We start from the raw sequence: 18,307 nt of genomic DNA, 5'->3' as shown, positions 1-18,307 counted from the left end.
GCTTTAGAGGGATGGCTGTGGGAGGCAGCAGCCCGACGGTGGGCGGCGGATCGAGCGGGCGGCGAGGCAGCGGCGGCGGCGCCGTAGCTGCTGGGTCGGGAGCGGGCGGCGGGGGCAAAACGGAAAGAGTGGTAGGAGGAGGCGGCTGGTGGTGGCGCCCCGCCGGCGACAGGGAAGACAACAGACAGCTCGCCGCTGCCGGCTTGAGGCAAAGGAGAGGAGAGGGAGGGGGAGGGTGAAGGGGCCGGCCCGGAGGCCTCGCCGACGCCGTTGACACCTTTCGGCCAGCCGGCGAGGCCGGGCGGTGGCGTGCTCAGGCGGCGGTGGCGGTGGCGGTGGCGGAGGCGGGGCGGAAGCGCTGAGGAGCGGCGGCGTGAGGAATCGGGAGAGGAGAGAGGATTTTTATGGTTTGGTTGCCTGCACGAATCTTAAAGCAATCGGGTGGTCTAAAATTTGCAAGATTTGTAAGGGGGTTTCCTGTCAAATGATCTATAGACAATCCCATAAATTAAACAAGAGATATTTTCATTCATTTTGTTCTAATTATGTCCTTAGTGACTTTCAAGAGGGATTAAGCTCATCTAACTTACTTTTCTCTAACTTGTGTCACTGACATGTGGACCATATATCTATTGGACTCACATATTAGTGCATCAAAGTCAGGGGAACCTCTTCCCTCTCGAGAGTCCCCTTTCTTCTCGCGGCTCAGTTCTTCAGTTTGTTCTTTGAGCTTGGTCCCTCCCCGAATCGATCACCGGATTTCCACACTTTCCCGTAAAACCGAACCCCAATCGATAAATTCAAACAAACTCTCATCATCCTAGAGCTCTACTCTAGTTTTCCTTTTTTTTTAAAAAAAAAATACTACGGAGTAGAGCTCTACGCCACCGTACACTACGGTCTCCTCCTCATCCCCGAAACCCAAGCTACTATCCTCTTATCGCCAACTGACAATGACAAGAGGGCCCCTAGCCCCCTACTCCTCCGGGCACCACATGTCAGTGGGCGTAACAGAAAACAAGTGTTGACCTCGGGGTGCGTGGAGTTTTTCCCGGAGTCGTATCCTTTCGGGTGACGCATACAAGGGCGGTTCGGATCGGACGGCTAGTATATATCCACCTCCGCCTCCGCGTCCATGGCCACCGCCGCATCCACCTCCGCCGCCGCCGTCGCCGCCGCATCGCGCCTCCTCGTCCGCCGCGCGCCGCCGCGCCTGCTGCGCCGGTTACCCCGCGCGGCGCTCGCCGCCTCTCGCCCGTCGCCGCCGTCGTCGTCGTCGTACGGTGCAGCAGCCGTCGCCCTCGGCCGGCAGCCGCTCGGCCACCGCGCTAGGATGGGACACACCGCCGCCGCCGCCGCCGCCGCGGGCCCCGCGCTCGGGCTCACCAAGCCCAACGCCGTCGAGCCGCCGCAGGTGCGTGTTCGGGATGGGGTTCGGGTTCAATTTCAGGTTCAGTCGCTTGCTTGGTGCTTAGGATTGTTGCAGATTCCTGAACTCCCCATCTGTGTGGTAAAATGAAGCTGCTATATTTGGTTGACTTGATCACGACTCGTTATCGAATCTCTCGAGCTGCTAGATCGAGATCGAACTAGTGATCTCCTACGCAAACTACGTTTGCATCTTTGTTTAGATTTGCCGATGTTGCAAGTGAGCTCAGTCTCAATCTGTGCACTACTGTTTTTTTTTCAGGTTTCATTTGCTGCTAAAGACGTCGAATTCTCCGAATGGAAGGGAGACATCCTCGCAATCGCAGTGACAGAGAATGATCTGGTCAAAGGATCAGACTCCAAATTCGAGAATGCGGTGTTGAAGAAGCTCGACGGCCAGCTCGGCGGCCTCCTGTCGGAGGCATCGGCGGAGGAGGATTTCACCGGCAAAGCCGGGCAATCAGTGGTGCTCCGCCTCCCGGGGCAGGGTTTCAAGAGGGTGGGTCTGATCGGCCTTGGGCAGAACGCCCCCTCCACCACAACGGCTTGCAAGGGCATCGGCGAATCCGTCGCGTCAGTTGCCAAGTCTGCTCAAGCTAGCAGCGCGGCTATTGTTTTTGCTTCAGTGGGTGGGATCCAGGAAGATTTTAAGCTGACTGCTGCGGCAGCAATTGCTTCAGGTAGTGTGATCTTGATGCTCCTTTCATGGAATTGTTGTGATCTTGTGGGATGCATTGGCTTGATGCTGAATTTTATCTGTATCTGGATTGCAGGAACTGTGCTTGGGCTGCACGAGGACAGCAGATACAAGTCGGAGTCGAAGAAGGTGCATCTTAAACAAGTAGATCTTATCGGATTTGGTTCTGGTCCAGAGGTTGACCAGAAACTTAAGTATGCCAATGATCTCTCCTCGGGTGTGATATTCGGGAAAGAACTTGTGAACTCACCTGCAAATGTTCTTACTCCTGGTATATTTCTTTTGTTAAACGCCAAACAGTGGATCTCCTCCATAGATGCCATTCTGATGTTTTCTTATTTCACTACTCACTCATCTCCTTTATCCAGCTGTGCTTGCCGAGGAGGCATCAAACATTGCTTCTACATACAGTGATGTATTCACTGCGACAATATTAGATGTGGAGAAATGTAAAGAGTTAAAGATGGGCTCCTACTTGGGAGTTGCTGCAGCTTCTGCGAATCCTCCCCACTTCATCCACTTGTGCTACAAACCACCTGGTGGGAATGCCAAGAGAAAGCTGGCCATTGTTGGGAAGGGTCTAACTTTTGACAGGTTTGTGAAACATATGCATATTTTGTGAACTATTGCAGTAACATACATCATTGTGTAACATAAATATGCCATCTTTTATATGGATAATTGTTGGTTCTTACAATTGATTAACCGATTTTTTTGCAGTGGTGGCTACAACATTAAGACTGGACCAGGCTGCAGTATTGAGCTGATGAAGTTTGACATGGGAGGCTCTGCAGCAGTTTTTGGTGCAGCAAAAGCTTTGGGCCAAATCAAGCCCCCTGGAGTAGAGGTTCATTTTATTGTTGCTGCTTGTGAAAACATGATTAGTGGCACAGGCATGAGACCTGGTGACATTGTGACTGCTTCTAACGGGAAGACTATTGAGGTATGTTTGTTGTGATACAATGCGTATGATTGTAGAAGACTAGGAATCATGATTCATTAACATAAATCAGTGATAGTGTGAAAAAATGCGTTTGCTTATGTATTCATCTGTATTTATTTTTCTTCAGGTAAATAACACTGATGCGGAGGGAAGGCTTACACTTGCTGATGCTTTGGTGTACGCTTGTAATCAAGGTGTTGACAAGGTAATGACTTTTATGGTGTCATGTTCTGTCCATATGATTACCAATCTGATTTTTTTTAATGCTTTGATGATTTCTCTATAAATTAAACCTTAGTGCAAGATATTTTATTGGCATTGTTGGTTTTAGTTATAATGCTGATACTCAGCTCATCACCCTAGCATAGTTGTATGCTATTTATTTCTAGGCCCTTTTTATGGAAATGTGATTTATCTTATGGCCTGATGTCCCTCACGAATCTAGTTTGAGGTACTGACTTATCTTTAAATGTCAAATGTAGATTATTGATCTGGCAACACTTACTGGTGCATGTGTCGTTGCACTTGGGCCTAGCATTGCTGGTAAGATTAACCAATCACATATCACTTGCAATCTTCTCCATTAAGTGAATAGATTAGTGTGTTCCTTTGATTGCTGCTTGCTTAAATGAATATTTTGTGCAGGAATTTTCACGCCAAGTGATGAACTAGCTAAGGAAGTTGCTGCGGCATCTGAGATATCAGGAGAGAAGTTCTGGAGAATGCCACTCGAGGAAAGCTACTGGGAGTCGATGAAGTCTGGTGTTGCTGACATGGTTAACACCGGTGGCCGGCAGGGTGGTTCTATTACTGCTGCACTCTTCCTGAAACAGGTAAATTTACCACTTTATTATGAATGAAATTCAAGCAAAACACACAGCCACATGCTCTAGGTAGGCACATTTGAATAAAGTTGTAAGCAGTGACATGCTAATGGAGCCTCATGCTTGTATTTGCAGTTTGTGGATGAGAAGGTGCAGTGGATGCACATTGACATGGCCGGGCCAGTGTGGAACGACAAGAAGCGGGCGGCCACCGGATTCGGCGTCTCCACCCTGGTTGAGTGGGTTCTCAAGAACTCATCTTAAATCATTTATTCCCTTGCATTCTCATCCCCCTGAGGATGAGATGACACGAGGATTTCGGAGGAGTTTGGTGGTGGCAAAGCGGCCAGCTAGGGCCAATGATATACAAAAGTTTAGTGGGCAATTTAGAATAAGAAAACTGGTCATCGTCGTTTCCTTTTCAGTTGGGGTGTCGAATTGTTTGGTGAAATCATCATCATCATCATCATCACATTCACAAGATGTTTTGGCCAGGACAAGTCTGTTCGTGCCGTGTAGCTCTCTCCCTTTTCTCTTTTGTCAAATGTGGAATAACGCTCTTCCTTTTGATTTGTGCCCCGGGATAATCTGAGTCATAAATATTTCGACAATAGCCTGAATCGTAACGTTTCCGCTGTGCTAGTGACTGAACAGGGGAACTTTCTGACTGAGAAATCGCGATGCTTCTGTCGAGAGCACAGCCATTTCTGTGTGTGTATTGCTATGATGTGTCTACGTCAGGAGTGTAAGGTGAACACGTATCTGATGCCTACTTGTTCATGTTGGCCACTGCGGATGCCACCACACAAGTGTGTGTATACAAATGCAGAGGCGAACGACTGCACGTCACTGGAGGATAGGATACTTTCCCAGCGAGGCCCAAATTCATAGAAATTTTCGAAAGATTTTATTCCTATAGAATATTTTTTTAAAGCCCTTTCTATCGAAGAAATGAATCCTATCAAATCTTATGAAATTCCTATGAAAAGTTTTGGAGAAAATTTGGCATGAGGTAGAATCTCATGGGAAGTTTTCTTTGAATCTTTATCTTTCTTTTTTTTTCCTGCGGTCCAATCAAATAATCATTTATGTGTTTTTACGTTTTTTTTCTATTTCTCTGTTTTTCCTATACCCCGTTCTCTTAATTGACAATTTTAACGGTGCCCGTAAAACTAAACTGTCATTATATTTGTAGTATACTATTTACAATATTATATATTACTAAAAAAATATCCATGTGTTGCAACGGGTAATTGCTATTTTAATTTTATCATTGTTATACGGTTTAGCTAGGGTAAAATTCACTGTGGGAACTCGCTTGGATATTTTTTTAGAAAATCATGAGCTTCAATTAAGAGTATGTATTTCATCTCAAGTTAGCATGCAAGTTTTTCAAAAGATCTCTTATACAACTCCTTTTATACTTCCAAAAGGAAACAAGCTTAAAATTCCAACTCAAATACAGATATGTATTTAAAAAATGAAAGAACTTAATTAAAAACCGACTCTAATATGGATGACGTACCAAAATACCATAAAAACATCTTCAATTTTTATAATAGTAGAGATATGATGCGGTGTGTAGTCATTTGATGGACAAAGAAGCTTCTAGAATATACTAAAATAATTTATTTCAATTAATCAAATCAATTTTCTATATATCTCAATCAACCACAACCTTCCACCATCCGGAGCCATTGTTTCTCTTATTCGCGGAATAAACGAAACGGCATATTTGGAAACTAAAATTAATTTGTGAATAAAACTTTTATATACATATTCTTAGCAATCTAGAAGCAAAGGCTGAAAACTAAACTTCGATGAAAAAACCTCAAAACCAGCTCCAAATTTATGGTTGAAAATTCAAAATTTGGCTGATAAGCATAAGTATAAGCGAAAAGATGAGGCTAGAGGATTTCACTATTTTTTTTTTATTTTCTGAAGAATATCTAGACATGATTACATTTTAGAAGGGGGGAAGTATATGGTTACTATTGCAGGGTAAGATAAACTTTGACTCCCATGCAATGTCAAAGTCCTATCTCCTAAAATATAATAACTTAATACTGGATAGGATCGAAAGAAAGACGTCTACTATGAATCTGGATATGACACAAAGAAAAAAATCTTGAAAATACTAGTATAGAAAAATTGGAGGGAGTACCTTTTTTTTTCTCTTTTTCACGCGGCCTCATTTGTATGGAGCCCAATATACTAGTATTCGTCGGCGGAAAATTAGTTGGGCCGGGCCGGGCCGGAATCTTTCCTTCCTTTCTTGAGCTGCAAGAAGAAGAGGAGGAGGAGGCCGGCCATTAGAAGCGGAGGACACGCGCACGGCGGTCGCCCCGCAAACAAAAACTCGCCGCGGTTTTACAGCCAACGAAGGCGCAGCAAAGCAAACGCGGCGGCGCAGCGCTCGCCGTCGCCGGACTTCCTCCCCCCCCCCGCTCCGATTCCGTCCAGGCAAGTGCTTCCCTCTCCCTCCCTCCTCTCTCTCTCTCTCTCTTCGGTGGAAGCGGCGCGGCTCGGTGTACGCTCGCGTCGCGCCTCCTCCTTTCCCCTCCTCCTAGTCGCGCCGTGGATCGCGCCGCCGGGATGGGGGTTTTGATCTCTATGCGGTAAGACCATTCGGTGGCCGATTAGGATCCAACCATGCCTAACTGTGATGATTCCGGTGGTTGTTTCGGTTACCTGTGCAGATGCGAAGATTTTGTTACCTTTAGGATTCAGTGAAGGTGCTTGTAATGTTAAATCCGTAAATGTAGTAGCATTATGGACTATCTATGATGAAGGGATTAAGAATTTTCTTGCTATTAGTTTTCATGAAAATAATGGATTTTTCCCCCACACATTATGTGGTTTGATTGTGCTATTTATCTTAAGCAAACAGCAAAATTAGACCTTTTGTTGATTATTACTACGCATGTCATAGTGCAATCTTATTAGTACTTGAGTTCAGCAATACTGTTCCGGAACATCCTTTTTTTTTAAAAAAAATGCAGAGCATCTAAAAGTGGAGTGTAAAATAAGGACAAACTGATCTTTTTTTTAATAAAAACACATGTGCCGAGAGAAGCACATCTCTTACTAGCTCTACAACTAGTGCTCAGATTGTTCTGCACATCAGTAGCATAGCAGGCATTAATTAGTGCTGAAATTTTACTCTTGGGATGTTTAGGCTTTCCTTGATCTTCTGTTTCATAGCTTTGAAATGTTTCTTACCGCAGTGTTTAGTTCAGATAGATAGCTATATTTTCTTATTCCGAAAAGAAAAATAAAGATAGGTAGCTAGCTATACTTTTGGACCGGGGGAGTAATAGATTTACAAGACTATCAGTTGATTCATAGAGAGATTGATTATTTGATATGTTCCCTTTGCCCTTTTGCCTCCTCATTTCATTGTGCAGATACTGAGTGAAAACCTGCTGCTAAGATGGGTAGCACAGAACACCCAATTCCTGCGCAGTCACCTGCTTGCCCAACTGTGAGCGAAGGGGGGTCGGCTGCTCCAGCTCCTGCTACTGATTCAAAGCCAAAGAAGAAGATATGCTGTGCGTGCCCTGATACGAAGAGGCTGAGAGACGAGTGCATCGTCGAGCATGGGGAATCTGCGTGCACCAAGTGGATCGAAGCTCACAAGCGGTGCCTCCGAGCTGAGGGTTTTAATGTCTGAATTTTCTCTAGTCATCTAAAGGTATTACATTTACTTTTATAGAAGAAGTGATAGAATATCCGGTTTGAGACTTGAGATGCAAATTGGATCCAAGAGATTAGCTGCCCTGTTTTTGCATGTTATCGAAGTGATAGAATATCCGGTTTGTGAATTGAGATGCAAATTGAATCCAGAGATTAGCTGCCCTGTTTTTGCATGTTATCCCTGTATGTCAGGGAACTTATTTTCATGATAAATAAAGGTACTTCCGTTACTGGTGACACTATACATGGCTATATTCAGCAAATTACTTCATGGCTCCCTTTTGCGTTGAATTGCGTACATGATATATTCTTTTTCGATGAGATAATTGCTCAGGGTTCCTTCAGAGCACAGGAATTTTATAGGATTTTCACAGGAAATAGTTCAGTTCCTCTAAAATTCCAGCGAAATTCCTCCAATCCAAATGGAACCTTAGTGGTAAACAGAGCGGAAGGCTTCAAGTTTATTAGCTCCTTGTTGCGATGCCCATGGTTTCCATGGCACAACCATCCTTATTCTCTTATTATCCTTTTCCCAACACCAATCAATCACACTCCTCACCTATCAACTACACTGCACCTCTACCAAGCATCTTTTACAGATTTCTAGACTTTGTAGCTAGACATCAGTTGTTGGCAGGAAACCATCAGGATTTTGGCAATGGCTCCCCTGCCAAGAACGACTGAAACATCCTGAATGCTCTCCTTGGCTGAAACAGTGGCACCTCATGCCCAGCACCTCTCACTGACGCAAATGTGAGCCCTTCATACACCTCAGACCATCCTCCAACCTGCACACACAGATGCACCATTTGCAGATGAAGTTACAGACTTTAAAGTGACAAGATTTCTGCTTAAACTGCATCTGACAAACAGCAATGGAGATTGTTCACTACCTGTCCAGCTGAGTACCAAGGGTACCAGCGGATCTTCGTCTTCAGTCCAAGATGGCTAAGCGCAAACCTCGTTGCAGTAACCGGAACGACTGAATCCGTGTCGCCACTGCATTTTCATCAAGTGACAAATAGCTCATGATCTCTGAAGAACTAGTTCCATGCTGAACCAAAAGGATAAATTCACCAATTCCAGGTCCTCCAGCTCACCTGAACACCCATATCCTCAGCCCGGCCTTCATCAGCAACTTGTAAGTCGGCAGCATGGAGAACTCTGAATCTCGCCACGTCTTGATGAGCACATCACTGTCAAATCCAACCCAAATGCATTGTTAAACTCTCCCAATTCCAACCTCAGTGATGCCAAGAAATATCAAGAAAAAAAAATGTCAGCTGATGCATCAACCTGCAGGCTGTCCATCTGTAAGGAATCCCAGTGATGTTGGCATGCATGGCCTTCTGAACATCCGGCCGGTTGTAGTACTTCTCGGCGTATGTCTCCGTGCAGGGGTCGTAGCCGAACGACCGGCGCCGTAGGAAGGTGTCCTTGAACCTCAGCACGGCGGCCTTGCCGCGGCGGCGGCCGGTGGCGTTGGCGGCGGCGGCGGCGGCGCAGGACGGCGTGTAGATGCTGTACTGGTCGATGTCGCCGAACTCGTGGTTCATGGCGTAGCTCATGGCGCGGTTGCAGAGCCTGGAGACGTTGGCGCTGGTGAAGTTGCACGACGACATGATGGCCTTGTAGGTGGTGTCCGAGATCATGGCGTGCGTCCACCAGTAGGTCACCGTGCCGATGTTGTCGTAGTAGTTGTCAGTCACCCCATTGCCCACCTGGTAAAATCAGGATCACCATCACTCACACGGTTAATTTCAGTCTGAAACTCGTGTTCTGATATACTAGAACATATGGATTGGTTTTGTTTGAGTTCACTTGGTTATTTTCAGCCTGAAACTCTGTGTGAGAGATCATAGAACATATGGGTTAAGTTTTGAGTTCAGGGTCTGCTTGTGTTTGATGGTACTTACAAGGATCATCGCATGGTTGTTTTTAGTCTGAAACTCTTGCCAGAGGTGCAATCTATGGTTACAGTTTTCAGTTGAGAATTTGTTCGTGCTTGATTTAAAGGACTGTCTACTTTAGTTTAATAATACTCACAAGGATCCCCTTGAGGTTGATGAAAGGATATGGTGAGGCCTTGTTGAACTCAACGATCTTCCTTGCCAACTGGGGAACGTAATGTCCTAGAATTTGTGCAAATTTTGTTGATGGACAGTAGTCAGATGATGCAGAGATAATAGTTTCAGAGATGGTGATGCAAACATCGCCAGTTTACACATTACCAGCATAGCTTTCTCCAGCAATGTAGAAATCCCGGTGCCGATACTGTGGGAAGCGGGACATCCAACTGATCAAGAACTGCAACGCATCTTGAGCTGCATCACATCACATCACATTCAGAAGAACATCAAGGGAACATTCAGCAGTTTGCCATTTTATGATGCAGTGTTAAGACAGATTTGGTCAGTAAATTTCAGATTACATACCTGTCCTCTCATCACCAGATGTCTTGAGATCAGAGGTGGTGTTGGAGTATGAAAAGCCAACTCCGGCAGGTGATTCCAGGAACAGGAGGTTTGCCTCTGCAGTAACAAAGTGTTCATCAGTCAGTGACAGGCATTGCATCATTAGGCATGATGAGTTTCTGAGCTTAGTCTTAGTACCTCTGTTCCATGAGTACTTGTTCAGATAGAGCCCTGTCCCGTTTGTCTTAATCCTAAATGGGCCAATCTCTTCAGATGCTCCATACGCAATCGATGAGCATCCAGGACCTGGGAAATTATCAGCAAATATTACTGGAGTTAAATAAGGATGTTTCTACAGCTACAGTAACTTTAAAAGATAATTAGCAATCCAATCCAAAGTGATTAGAACATCAGACTATCAGAGAGATACTAGTAGTAAAACAGTAAGCACTACTGCTATCTTCATGTTACAGTTGCTATTTACATGACATGCAGCTCCAATGAGCATGGATATACTTGAGAAGCTCCAAATCTCCCAAAACAAGCAAGTCCTAAGGAAAAAGAGGAGATAGATCTGATAATCCAATCAAGAGGTCCATCCTTCTCGCAGAGGCGTGCTCTGCAACTCCAGAACCCCATTCCCAATGAATAACTAGTCAAAGAGAACAAGCCATGGTGCCAGAGGAACCCACTGCCCTTGCATCTCTCTCTCTCTCTCTCTCTCTCTCTCTCTCTCTCTCATCTGAACTTTTATTTTATCTTCTCTACTCCAAATCCTTTGTTTATGTACAAGAATGAAGTCCAAAGGCAAGAAAAGGCATCTGCAATTCTGCACGCAAGCACAACTTCACAAGCAATTCAAGCAGCTGTGGTTGTTTCGATCTCGCAATGACAAATCGACAATGCAGAGGTCGTCGGCCATTCAGCCACGCTGCAGCAAATGTGAGTTGTTGTGGGGTAAAAGGTTACTGTTTGGTTTGTACCTTGTGGCTTTATCCAGAGGGAAGGAAGCAGTGGTCTCTGCATGTGTGTGATGATGACCAGAGAGATGAGGAGCAAATGGAATAATAATAATTGATCATAATAAGGCCGAGTGAGTTGCAAACAGGGAGAAAATAACAAAATCAAAGATGACTAGTAGTAGCCTTTGTAGTTTTTCTTAGCTTCAGCTTTTTATTTGGCTTTTTCTCCCTTCTCTTGGCATAAGCCGATCTAGCTGATTGCATTGTGTAACTATAACTCTTTTCTTCTAATATACTGACGTGCAATCTTTTTGCGCGTTTGGAAAAAAAACTAGTATAGTAGCCTTAAATTGGTGCTGCAGCTTTTGTGCCACTCATTCACTAGCAAACATGGTGTGGTAGTATGGATCCGCAGAGTGCAGAGTACTACTACAGTGCAGACAGAGGCTTCATCATTTCTTGGCCCCTCTTGGCTTGGCTTGGCTACACATTTTACAGTGCTTGGCTACAGATTTTATTACAGTGTTTGGCTTGGCTACAGATTTACTACTAATACTTCACATGAGATGATGTGGGATGTGGCTAAGATTGCGCCGATCTCCAAGGACGACGGGATCATTCATCAGAGCGCGCCATTCCAGCTGCAGCTGCAGCAGATGCTCGCGGCCGGCCGGCCGGCCTTCAGAAGAATTCTGAATCAGCAGCAGATGAGCTCTGCATCATCGCGGCGCGGGGCGAGGTGTGAGAGCTGTCGCCTTGCCGCTGTACGCTGCTCGATTCACAGGCTCACAGTCTCAGGTGTGTGTGTGTGCAGCGGCAGCTAGCGCTGATTGCAGATGTTCAGAGACTGTTCTTTCCTCCTAGGAATGAGAGATGGAGAGAGATAACAGGAGTACTCCTATGCTGTAAAGCTTGGAATCGATTTTTGAATTAGAGTGGATTAATGCAGGCTAAGCAAGGCTGGATTAGTGGTTAGCAATGAAGTGATTAGAAGGGCCTAAGCTGAACAGTTTTCTAGTATCTCCTTAGACTCCTTACACTGAATAATCATGCCATGGCAACATGGCTGGCTGTAAAGATTAAAGAATGACCAGAACTACACAGCTCAGTGTAAAAGGGAAAAAAAAACAGTACACCGTGCAGGACAAGAGAAGAGATTTGGTGGCCAAGGAATAAATGTCAAAAGTCCAAAAGCCAGGATTACAATTCGTCAGCTTGAACAAGGAACAAACACACATGACAACATATGCCTCTCTCACACAGTTGTAGTCAACTAGTGGCTGGCTGATGATAATATCCCACAGATCAAGCTCATAACCACACTTACCAGGAATAAACTGCAAATGATCCGGCATAAGACTCGACAGTTTTGGGCAAGTATACAGGTTCAGAGTTTCAGTCAGTGTGTTTACTTATGCTTAATTGCCCCTATGTAGGAGTACTAGCGAGGGCTTGTTTATCCTTACCTATGGAGAAAAGAACCATGCATGAGTTTCGAAGCATTGTTCTTGTCTGGCTCTCTCTCTCTCACACACACTCAAGTCTCACACATAAATACATGTAATTCTATTTATGCTGTGTTTAAATTCAGGGTAAAATTTTTTGCCGTATCACATCGCATATACGAACACACATTTAAAATATTAAACGTAGTCTAATAACAAAATAAATTATAGAATCGGTCAGTAAACCACGAGACGATTTTATTAAGCCTAATTAATCTGTTATTAGTAAATATTTACTGTAGCATCACATTGTCTAATCATGGAGCAATTAGGCTTAAAAGATTCGTCTCACAAATTAGTCGCGATTTATACAATTAATTATTTTTTTGCCTATATTTAATACTTCGTGTGCAGGTGTTCGAACGCTAAATGTGATAGGGTGAAAAATTTTGATATGGGATCTAAACAGTACCTTACACAATGTGACAAGGAAAAACGCAAAGGGTTTAGAGGTTGCATGTCGTGTTGCCCGGACCAGTGCACGGCTGCTGCTGCCGCCTGCACGGCGCCGGCTGCCCGCGGTCTCCCCTGCATTTACTCTCTACTTCCTCGTGATGCTAATGTTTGTTCAGCCAGGCATTGGTCATGTCTTTTGCACACACACATTTACTCTCCTGTATTCTCTGCATTTACTATCACTGTGCCATCGCTGTGCTCTGCCTTCAAAACAGCTAGCTATAGTAACACTACCAATTGCTCGATCAAAACACTCGTGTGTCCATTAGAGGATCGAACACACACACACACACACACGCACAATGTCCTTTACAAAGACAACAAGATCATCTATCAGAGCTACTAGCTAAGCTAGCAGGAAGAAAGAACACAAATGTATGTACAGTAACTTGCATTTTGGTTTGGAGCGAAGCTTTGAGAGGAACTCAGAAAAAGAGAATGTGGCTTTCCGTTAGAGAGGCGTGTGATGACAAGAAGTTTGAACCTAGGAGTGCGTGTCAAAAGCTCTGGAAAGTTGCTTGTAGCTCTCGATCCTTTTAAACTCCAGAAAAGCTAGTGCTTAGATAGCTAAATGCTCATGAAAAGACTCCAGGAATGGATGTGTTGTGTTCTCGGTTTGGTCAAACACGAGTACACGACCACCGATCCATCTACTTCTGTACCTTTGGACTTAATTGAGCACAGTAGTTAGGACCAATCAAGAACCCCATTATTGCCAGCGTGTGCAAAATTAACGAACACGAATGCAAAATGTACTATACTAAATACAACTACTCGTACATGGATCGAATCAATTTAAGGACGTTGTGAAATTTATTCATGCAGAAAGAGGTCGAAGAGAATTCAGAAATGTGCAGTGTAGAACAGTATACTTAACTTACCGCCGTTGAGCCAGAGGACGAGGGGCTTGGTGGCGGCGGCGGCGGCGGCGGCGGCCTCGGTGAGCCAGTAGAAGAGCGCCCGCCCGCTCGCCTCGCTCACCGCCACGTACCCGGCGTACTGCGCGAACGCCACCGGTGGCTGCCCCGGCAGCGCCTCCACCCGGTCCCGCTCCGCCTCGCACCCGCCGCCGTTCACGCCGACGGCGACCGCCAGCCACGCCACCACAACGCTCGCCACCGCCGCTACAATCCGCCCTCGCGTCGCCATTCGCGACGACGAAAGCTAAGCTAAGCTCCGATCGGAATGTCGCAATGCAGCAGCACAAACACAACGCAGCGACGAGGTAGCTAGCTAGCTAGCTATGCGGCGTTGGATCGGGCGAGAGCGAGATGAGCTCGCTCTGGGGAAGCATTTAAGCTGGCATGCAGCTCGGGCTGAGCCGAGGAGGGAGAAGAGAGCAAACTACCACCACCATTGCCTGGGGCGATGGATGCTGCAGTGAGCTGCCTACGGCGCCATTAATACAGCAGCTGCTACTGCTACTGCAGGGCTTGGAGGTCTGGATGGGGGAGGAGAGGAGGAAGAGGAGGAGGGCATGCAGTGGCTGCGGGCTCGGGGTGGAGAGATGGCCAAGGCCATAAATGCAAAGTAGCTCAAGCTCTACGGCATGCGGCAGTGCCCAGTGCAGCAGCCACTGCACTGTGCTAACCTCTCCTCTCCTCATCGGATTGAGATCCTCTTCATCACTTATTAAATTCACTCTCTTCCTCACGCCACCGTATGATGTGGATTTTTTTTATTTTTTAGACCTTTTGTTTTTTAAATTTTAAAAATAAATCTTTTAAAAAACGGAACCTTTTGGCCACGCCAACCACGGTGGCTTGGTAGAGCGCGTGTCGTGACAGAGTTATTTGGCAACGCCAGCTACATCTGGCGTGACAGAATTATTTGGTCAAACAGGCTAGCGTGGCTAAAAGATTCAGATTTAAAAATATTTTTTCAAAAGGTCTACTTTAAAATTTTTAAAAAAACGTGTAAAACACCAAGTACTTCACAAAAGTTATGGTAACGGTTATTAATTAATATACTCTGTATTATAATATAACAATATAGTGTCAATTTAACACCATCAAATATTATGAATCTGAAATTAGATAGGTTGTGTTAAATCGATAGTATTTTGGGTGGATATAACACATGGATGTTTCTTGGGCTTTTTACCAAAAGCTGGGTCATTATTAATATAATGATCTTTGCTCTAAAAGGGAAAAATGGATTGCAGCATAAGTTATAAATTTTTCAAAGAAAATAAATAAGAAGTTATGCAACTTATTTGTAAAATGGTTTTTTAAGGGAAAACAGTATGAGACCGTGCATTTTCATTAAATATAGCGGGATAAAAATGTAGCCTTTAGGGGGCAAGAAAAGGGAAAAGAACTCTATAAACTATATATTGTGAGGCAAAAGGTCACGTAAGCTCTAAAATGTTCTTTTTGACTCATGGGGTAAGTTGATACTACATGTATCAAGATTAACAAGATGCAGTAGCATTTCTTTCTAGCCATGCCTTAGTGGTTCTGAAAACGGCTGCCCCACATACACCACCTTTGCTTGTTGTTTCGTCAAGTGGCCAAAAAAGACCATTTTGCCTAAATGGGTTACAGCCAAAAGAATCATTTCGCCCCACAGGTTATAGGAGTGTCTAGCTAGTACTGTTAAAAAATATTTTTGGGAATATCAAAGGCTATAAAAAAGTTTAGGTATTCACCAGATATGTGCAAGATAACAAACAAAAACTACTGTAGCTAAGTAGGTGATTGGCATGGGGACAGCAGACGCACGTAAATCTAGTCAAAACAAGATCGCAAGCAACGACGTTGACAAAGGCAAATTTTTCTAAGCTAGAAAATGCTGCAGGATGAGATGAGCTAGATCGATCGCCTTGGTAATGAGCAAGAAATGGAGTCAAGATTCAGCTAGCTAAGCCATAAGATACCTGTAACAACTGGCTATACATACATGGATCGGAGCATTCTTTTTTCTCTCATCATGCAATTAAATCATGTCGTCATCTAGCAGTGGACAAGAATTTTCTACACCTAGATATCATGGCACCCATCATTTACATGTGACTCAAAGTCTATACACAAGCATGTAAGTTTATTTTTATCTACAACTAGAAAAACAATAATAGTAAAATCAAATAGTGGATAGTATCGTACATCGCAGATAAAATTTGTTTTTTTTAATTTTTTTTCTTCATGTGTATATCAAATTTAAAGTTGCATGTTTGTAAATGTTTGTATAGTGTCTTATATATATTATCACAGTCTATCTTATTAAATTTTATAAAAATTTTATGTAACTATTTAAATTACATGCATACACCTCTATAATAGTGTAGAAAATACTTCCCCATCTAGCGGTGTGATGATCTGATGAAACCCATATACGTGGAGGTCGCAATGAGCAAGAACCAATTGATCGCATGCATGCCATCCCGTCTCAGCTATCGTCGCGCTCAAACAACCTAGCTAGCTTTTGTTCGTCGTCCTTGCAGCTGGACACTGCCTGGACATCAACAAGCAGCTATATATAGCTTAGGTTCACATGCAAGATAGCGTAACCGGATGGCAATGAGTCAATGACAACCAGACTGATCAACTCGAATCTTCCTATTCTGTTGCCGCAAATTAAATCCTTAATTTGTCTCCATTCATTCCCAGGTAAAAACAGTGTCATTAGCCTAGTTACCTTGGTCCTAATTAAATACTGCCCCCTCCATTCTAAAATATAAGGGATTTATAATAGTACTAAAATATACTACATCTATCCAAACTACTTTATATTTTGATACGGAGGGAGTATCTCGCTTTTTCACGGAGTCCGATCAGTTTTGGTTGGCTTTACGAACCTTGAACATATGTATTAAGGTGGTGTTTGAATCTCCTGAAGATAAAGATTAAGTATTTCACACAAAATTAGATGATAATAACGTGTGATTAATTGAGTTTTAATTATTGTAAACTTGAAAAATGAATTAATCTAATATTTTAGAACAGCTTTCATATAGAAAGTTTTCACACGAAACACACCGTTTAGCAGTTTAAAAAACGTGACATGAATATTCAAAACTTAATCCACTTTTTTAAGTGGAAACAAACGGAGCCTAAATGAAGAAACATTATGATTGGATAAAAAGTTATATAAGTAGAGAAATTAAATGAGATAAGATTATGATTAGTCTGAGAAAAAAATATTACTAATAGTGGATAAGTTATTATATATTTTAGGATAAATCTTAAGTACTACTTATATTTTGGACGGAGGGAATAGTGGGTAATTTCTTTTTTTTTTCTAACTCTACATATCTAGATTTCTATAAAGAAATAAAATTGTATCACTGCATTATTCTGAATTCTGAATGAGACCTTACCTAGTCAGAGACAGACTCTGCACACAAATTCTTCACTTGACAAGCTACAGGGAGCATGCATGCAGATGGATGGGCAAATTAATAATCGCGCCACGATGGCTGAAAACAACTGATATATTTTGCGTCACAGCTCAAATCGATCTGATGACGTTTTTGACAATTTGACCCGGTTAAATTAAAGAAATCTCTGCAGGCTGGCTGCCGCGATGAGGGCCCAAACTGTACCCATAATTTTACCTGTACTCGTGATCAACTCCCTCGTATACTCTGTCTCCTTGAGAGAAGCAGCAGATAAGAATGATGCTGCTTCTGCCGCCCGTCTTGTCTCTTACAGCAGAGTACTAATGTGGTGATGATTCCTCCTGAGAAAAGCTTGATAATTGGATCTATGCATGCATTTGCACTGTCATTAACGGACTAACAGTTTCTTGCATGGAACTACTCACTCACCTACTGCTCTGATTAGAGCTGAGCTTTGTCAGATGGTGTACTGGTAGGAGTATTGTGTTTGATTGATTAAGGGCGCCTAGAAAGAGAGGGTCTCCCCTTCCAAGAACCAAGACGCCACACTGCACACTTTTATTTACATTGAACTGTACTACACGGCTGTAGTTAACTGACCACCACCCCTAGGTAGATCCTGCTTGCTCAGTCACTCACACTGTGCCAAGAATTGCCTATGTTTGTTCTGTTCCCTGATGAACAATGCCATTGCACTGTAGTATGTATGTGTGCCTACTGCCTCACTGTTTTTCTGTAGAATTCAGAGAGAGAAAGAACAGCAAAACAGTGACATTAATTTTTCTCCATGGCCTTGTTGTCTTGACCATTTGGCTGATTCGTTCTTGGATACCTGCGTTCTTGGACGCATTGTGCAATTTGCTTAGTGCCAAGCTAAGCTACCAAAGAGTAGTACATTAGTACAAAGCTCAAGTTGGATTAGCACTTCCAGTAGGCTCATACACAAATTAAGACAAGCAAGCCAGCATCTCAGGTATAGTAGAACCCTAGCTAGTACATAAAATGAGAAGCTTTGTGCTAAGGCGATATTAGGTGTCGAATGC

The 18,307-nt window shown here is 43.8% G+C and overlaps 3 protein-coding genes across 4 annotated transcripts; 2 read left to right on the top strand and 1 right to left on the bottom strand.

Annotated features, from left to right (window-relative positions):
• Positions 1-1,078: 1,078 nt before the first annotated feature.
• Positions 1,079-4,503, top strand: LOC112935998 (leucine aminopeptidase 2, chloroplastic-like). The gene is made up of 9 exons (XM_026022957.2): positions 1,079-1,414; positions 1,691-2,108; positions 2,202-2,396; positions 2,494-2,719; positions 2,846-3,068; positions 3,196-3,273; positions 3,551-3,611; positions 3,714-3,901; positions 4,028-4,503. Exons 1-9 carry the CDS (start codon positions 1,136-1,138, stop codon positions 4,154-4,156), a joined length of 1,797 nt encoding a protein of 598 aa, XP_025878742.2. The 5' UTR covers positions 1,079-1,135; the 3' UTR covers positions 4,157-4,503.
• Positions 4,504-6,234: 1,731 nt separating this feature from the next.
• On the top strand, positions 6,235-7,827 carry LOC4330997 (cytochrome c oxidase copper chaperone 1). The gene is made up of 2 exons (XM_015767528.3): positions 6,235-6,355; positions 7,300-7,827. Exon 2 carries the CDS (start codon positions 7,326-7,328, stop codon positions 7,563-7,565), a length of 240 nt encoding a protein of 79 aa, XP_015623014.1. The 5' UTR covers positions 6,235-6,355; positions 7,300-7,325; the 3' UTR covers positions 7,566-7,827.
• A 195-nt stretch (positions 7,828-8,022) lies between these two features.
• LOC4330996 (serine carboxypeptidase 24) lies at positions 8,023-14,299 on the bottom strand. 2 transcript variants are annotated; one of them, XM_015767525.3, is made up of 9 exons: positions 13,807-14,299; positions 10,201-10,308; positions 10,024-10,119; positions 9,820-9,912; positions 9,635-9,720; positions 8,885-9,309; positions 8,689-8,784; positions 8,482-8,587; positions 8,023-8,376 (listed from the first exon to the last, which is right to left on the bottom strand). In XM_015767525.3, exons 1-9 carry the CDS (start codon positions 14,072-14,074, stop codon positions 8,233-8,235), a joined length of 1,422 nt encoding a protein of 473 aa, XP_015623011.1. In that variant the 5' UTR covers positions 14,075-14,299; the 3' UTR covers positions 8,023-8,232. The 2 variants fall into 2 exon arrangements, with proteins under 2 accessions (XP_015623011.1, XP_015623012.1); XM_015767526.3 differs by lacking the exon at positions 13,807-14,299 and adding an exon at positions 10,487-10,965.
• Positions 14,300-18,307: the final 4,008 nt, after the last annotated feature.

This window comes from Oryza sativa, chromosome 2 (assembly GCF_034140825.1).
Source record: "Oryza sativa Japonica Group chromosome 2, ASM3414082v1".
NCBI lineage: Eukaryota > Viridiplantae > Streptophyta > Magnoliopsida > Poales > Poaceae > Oryza > Oryza sativa.
Note: the sequence above shows the minus strand (reverse complement) of the source record. Positions and strands in the feature narration are given on the sequence as shown.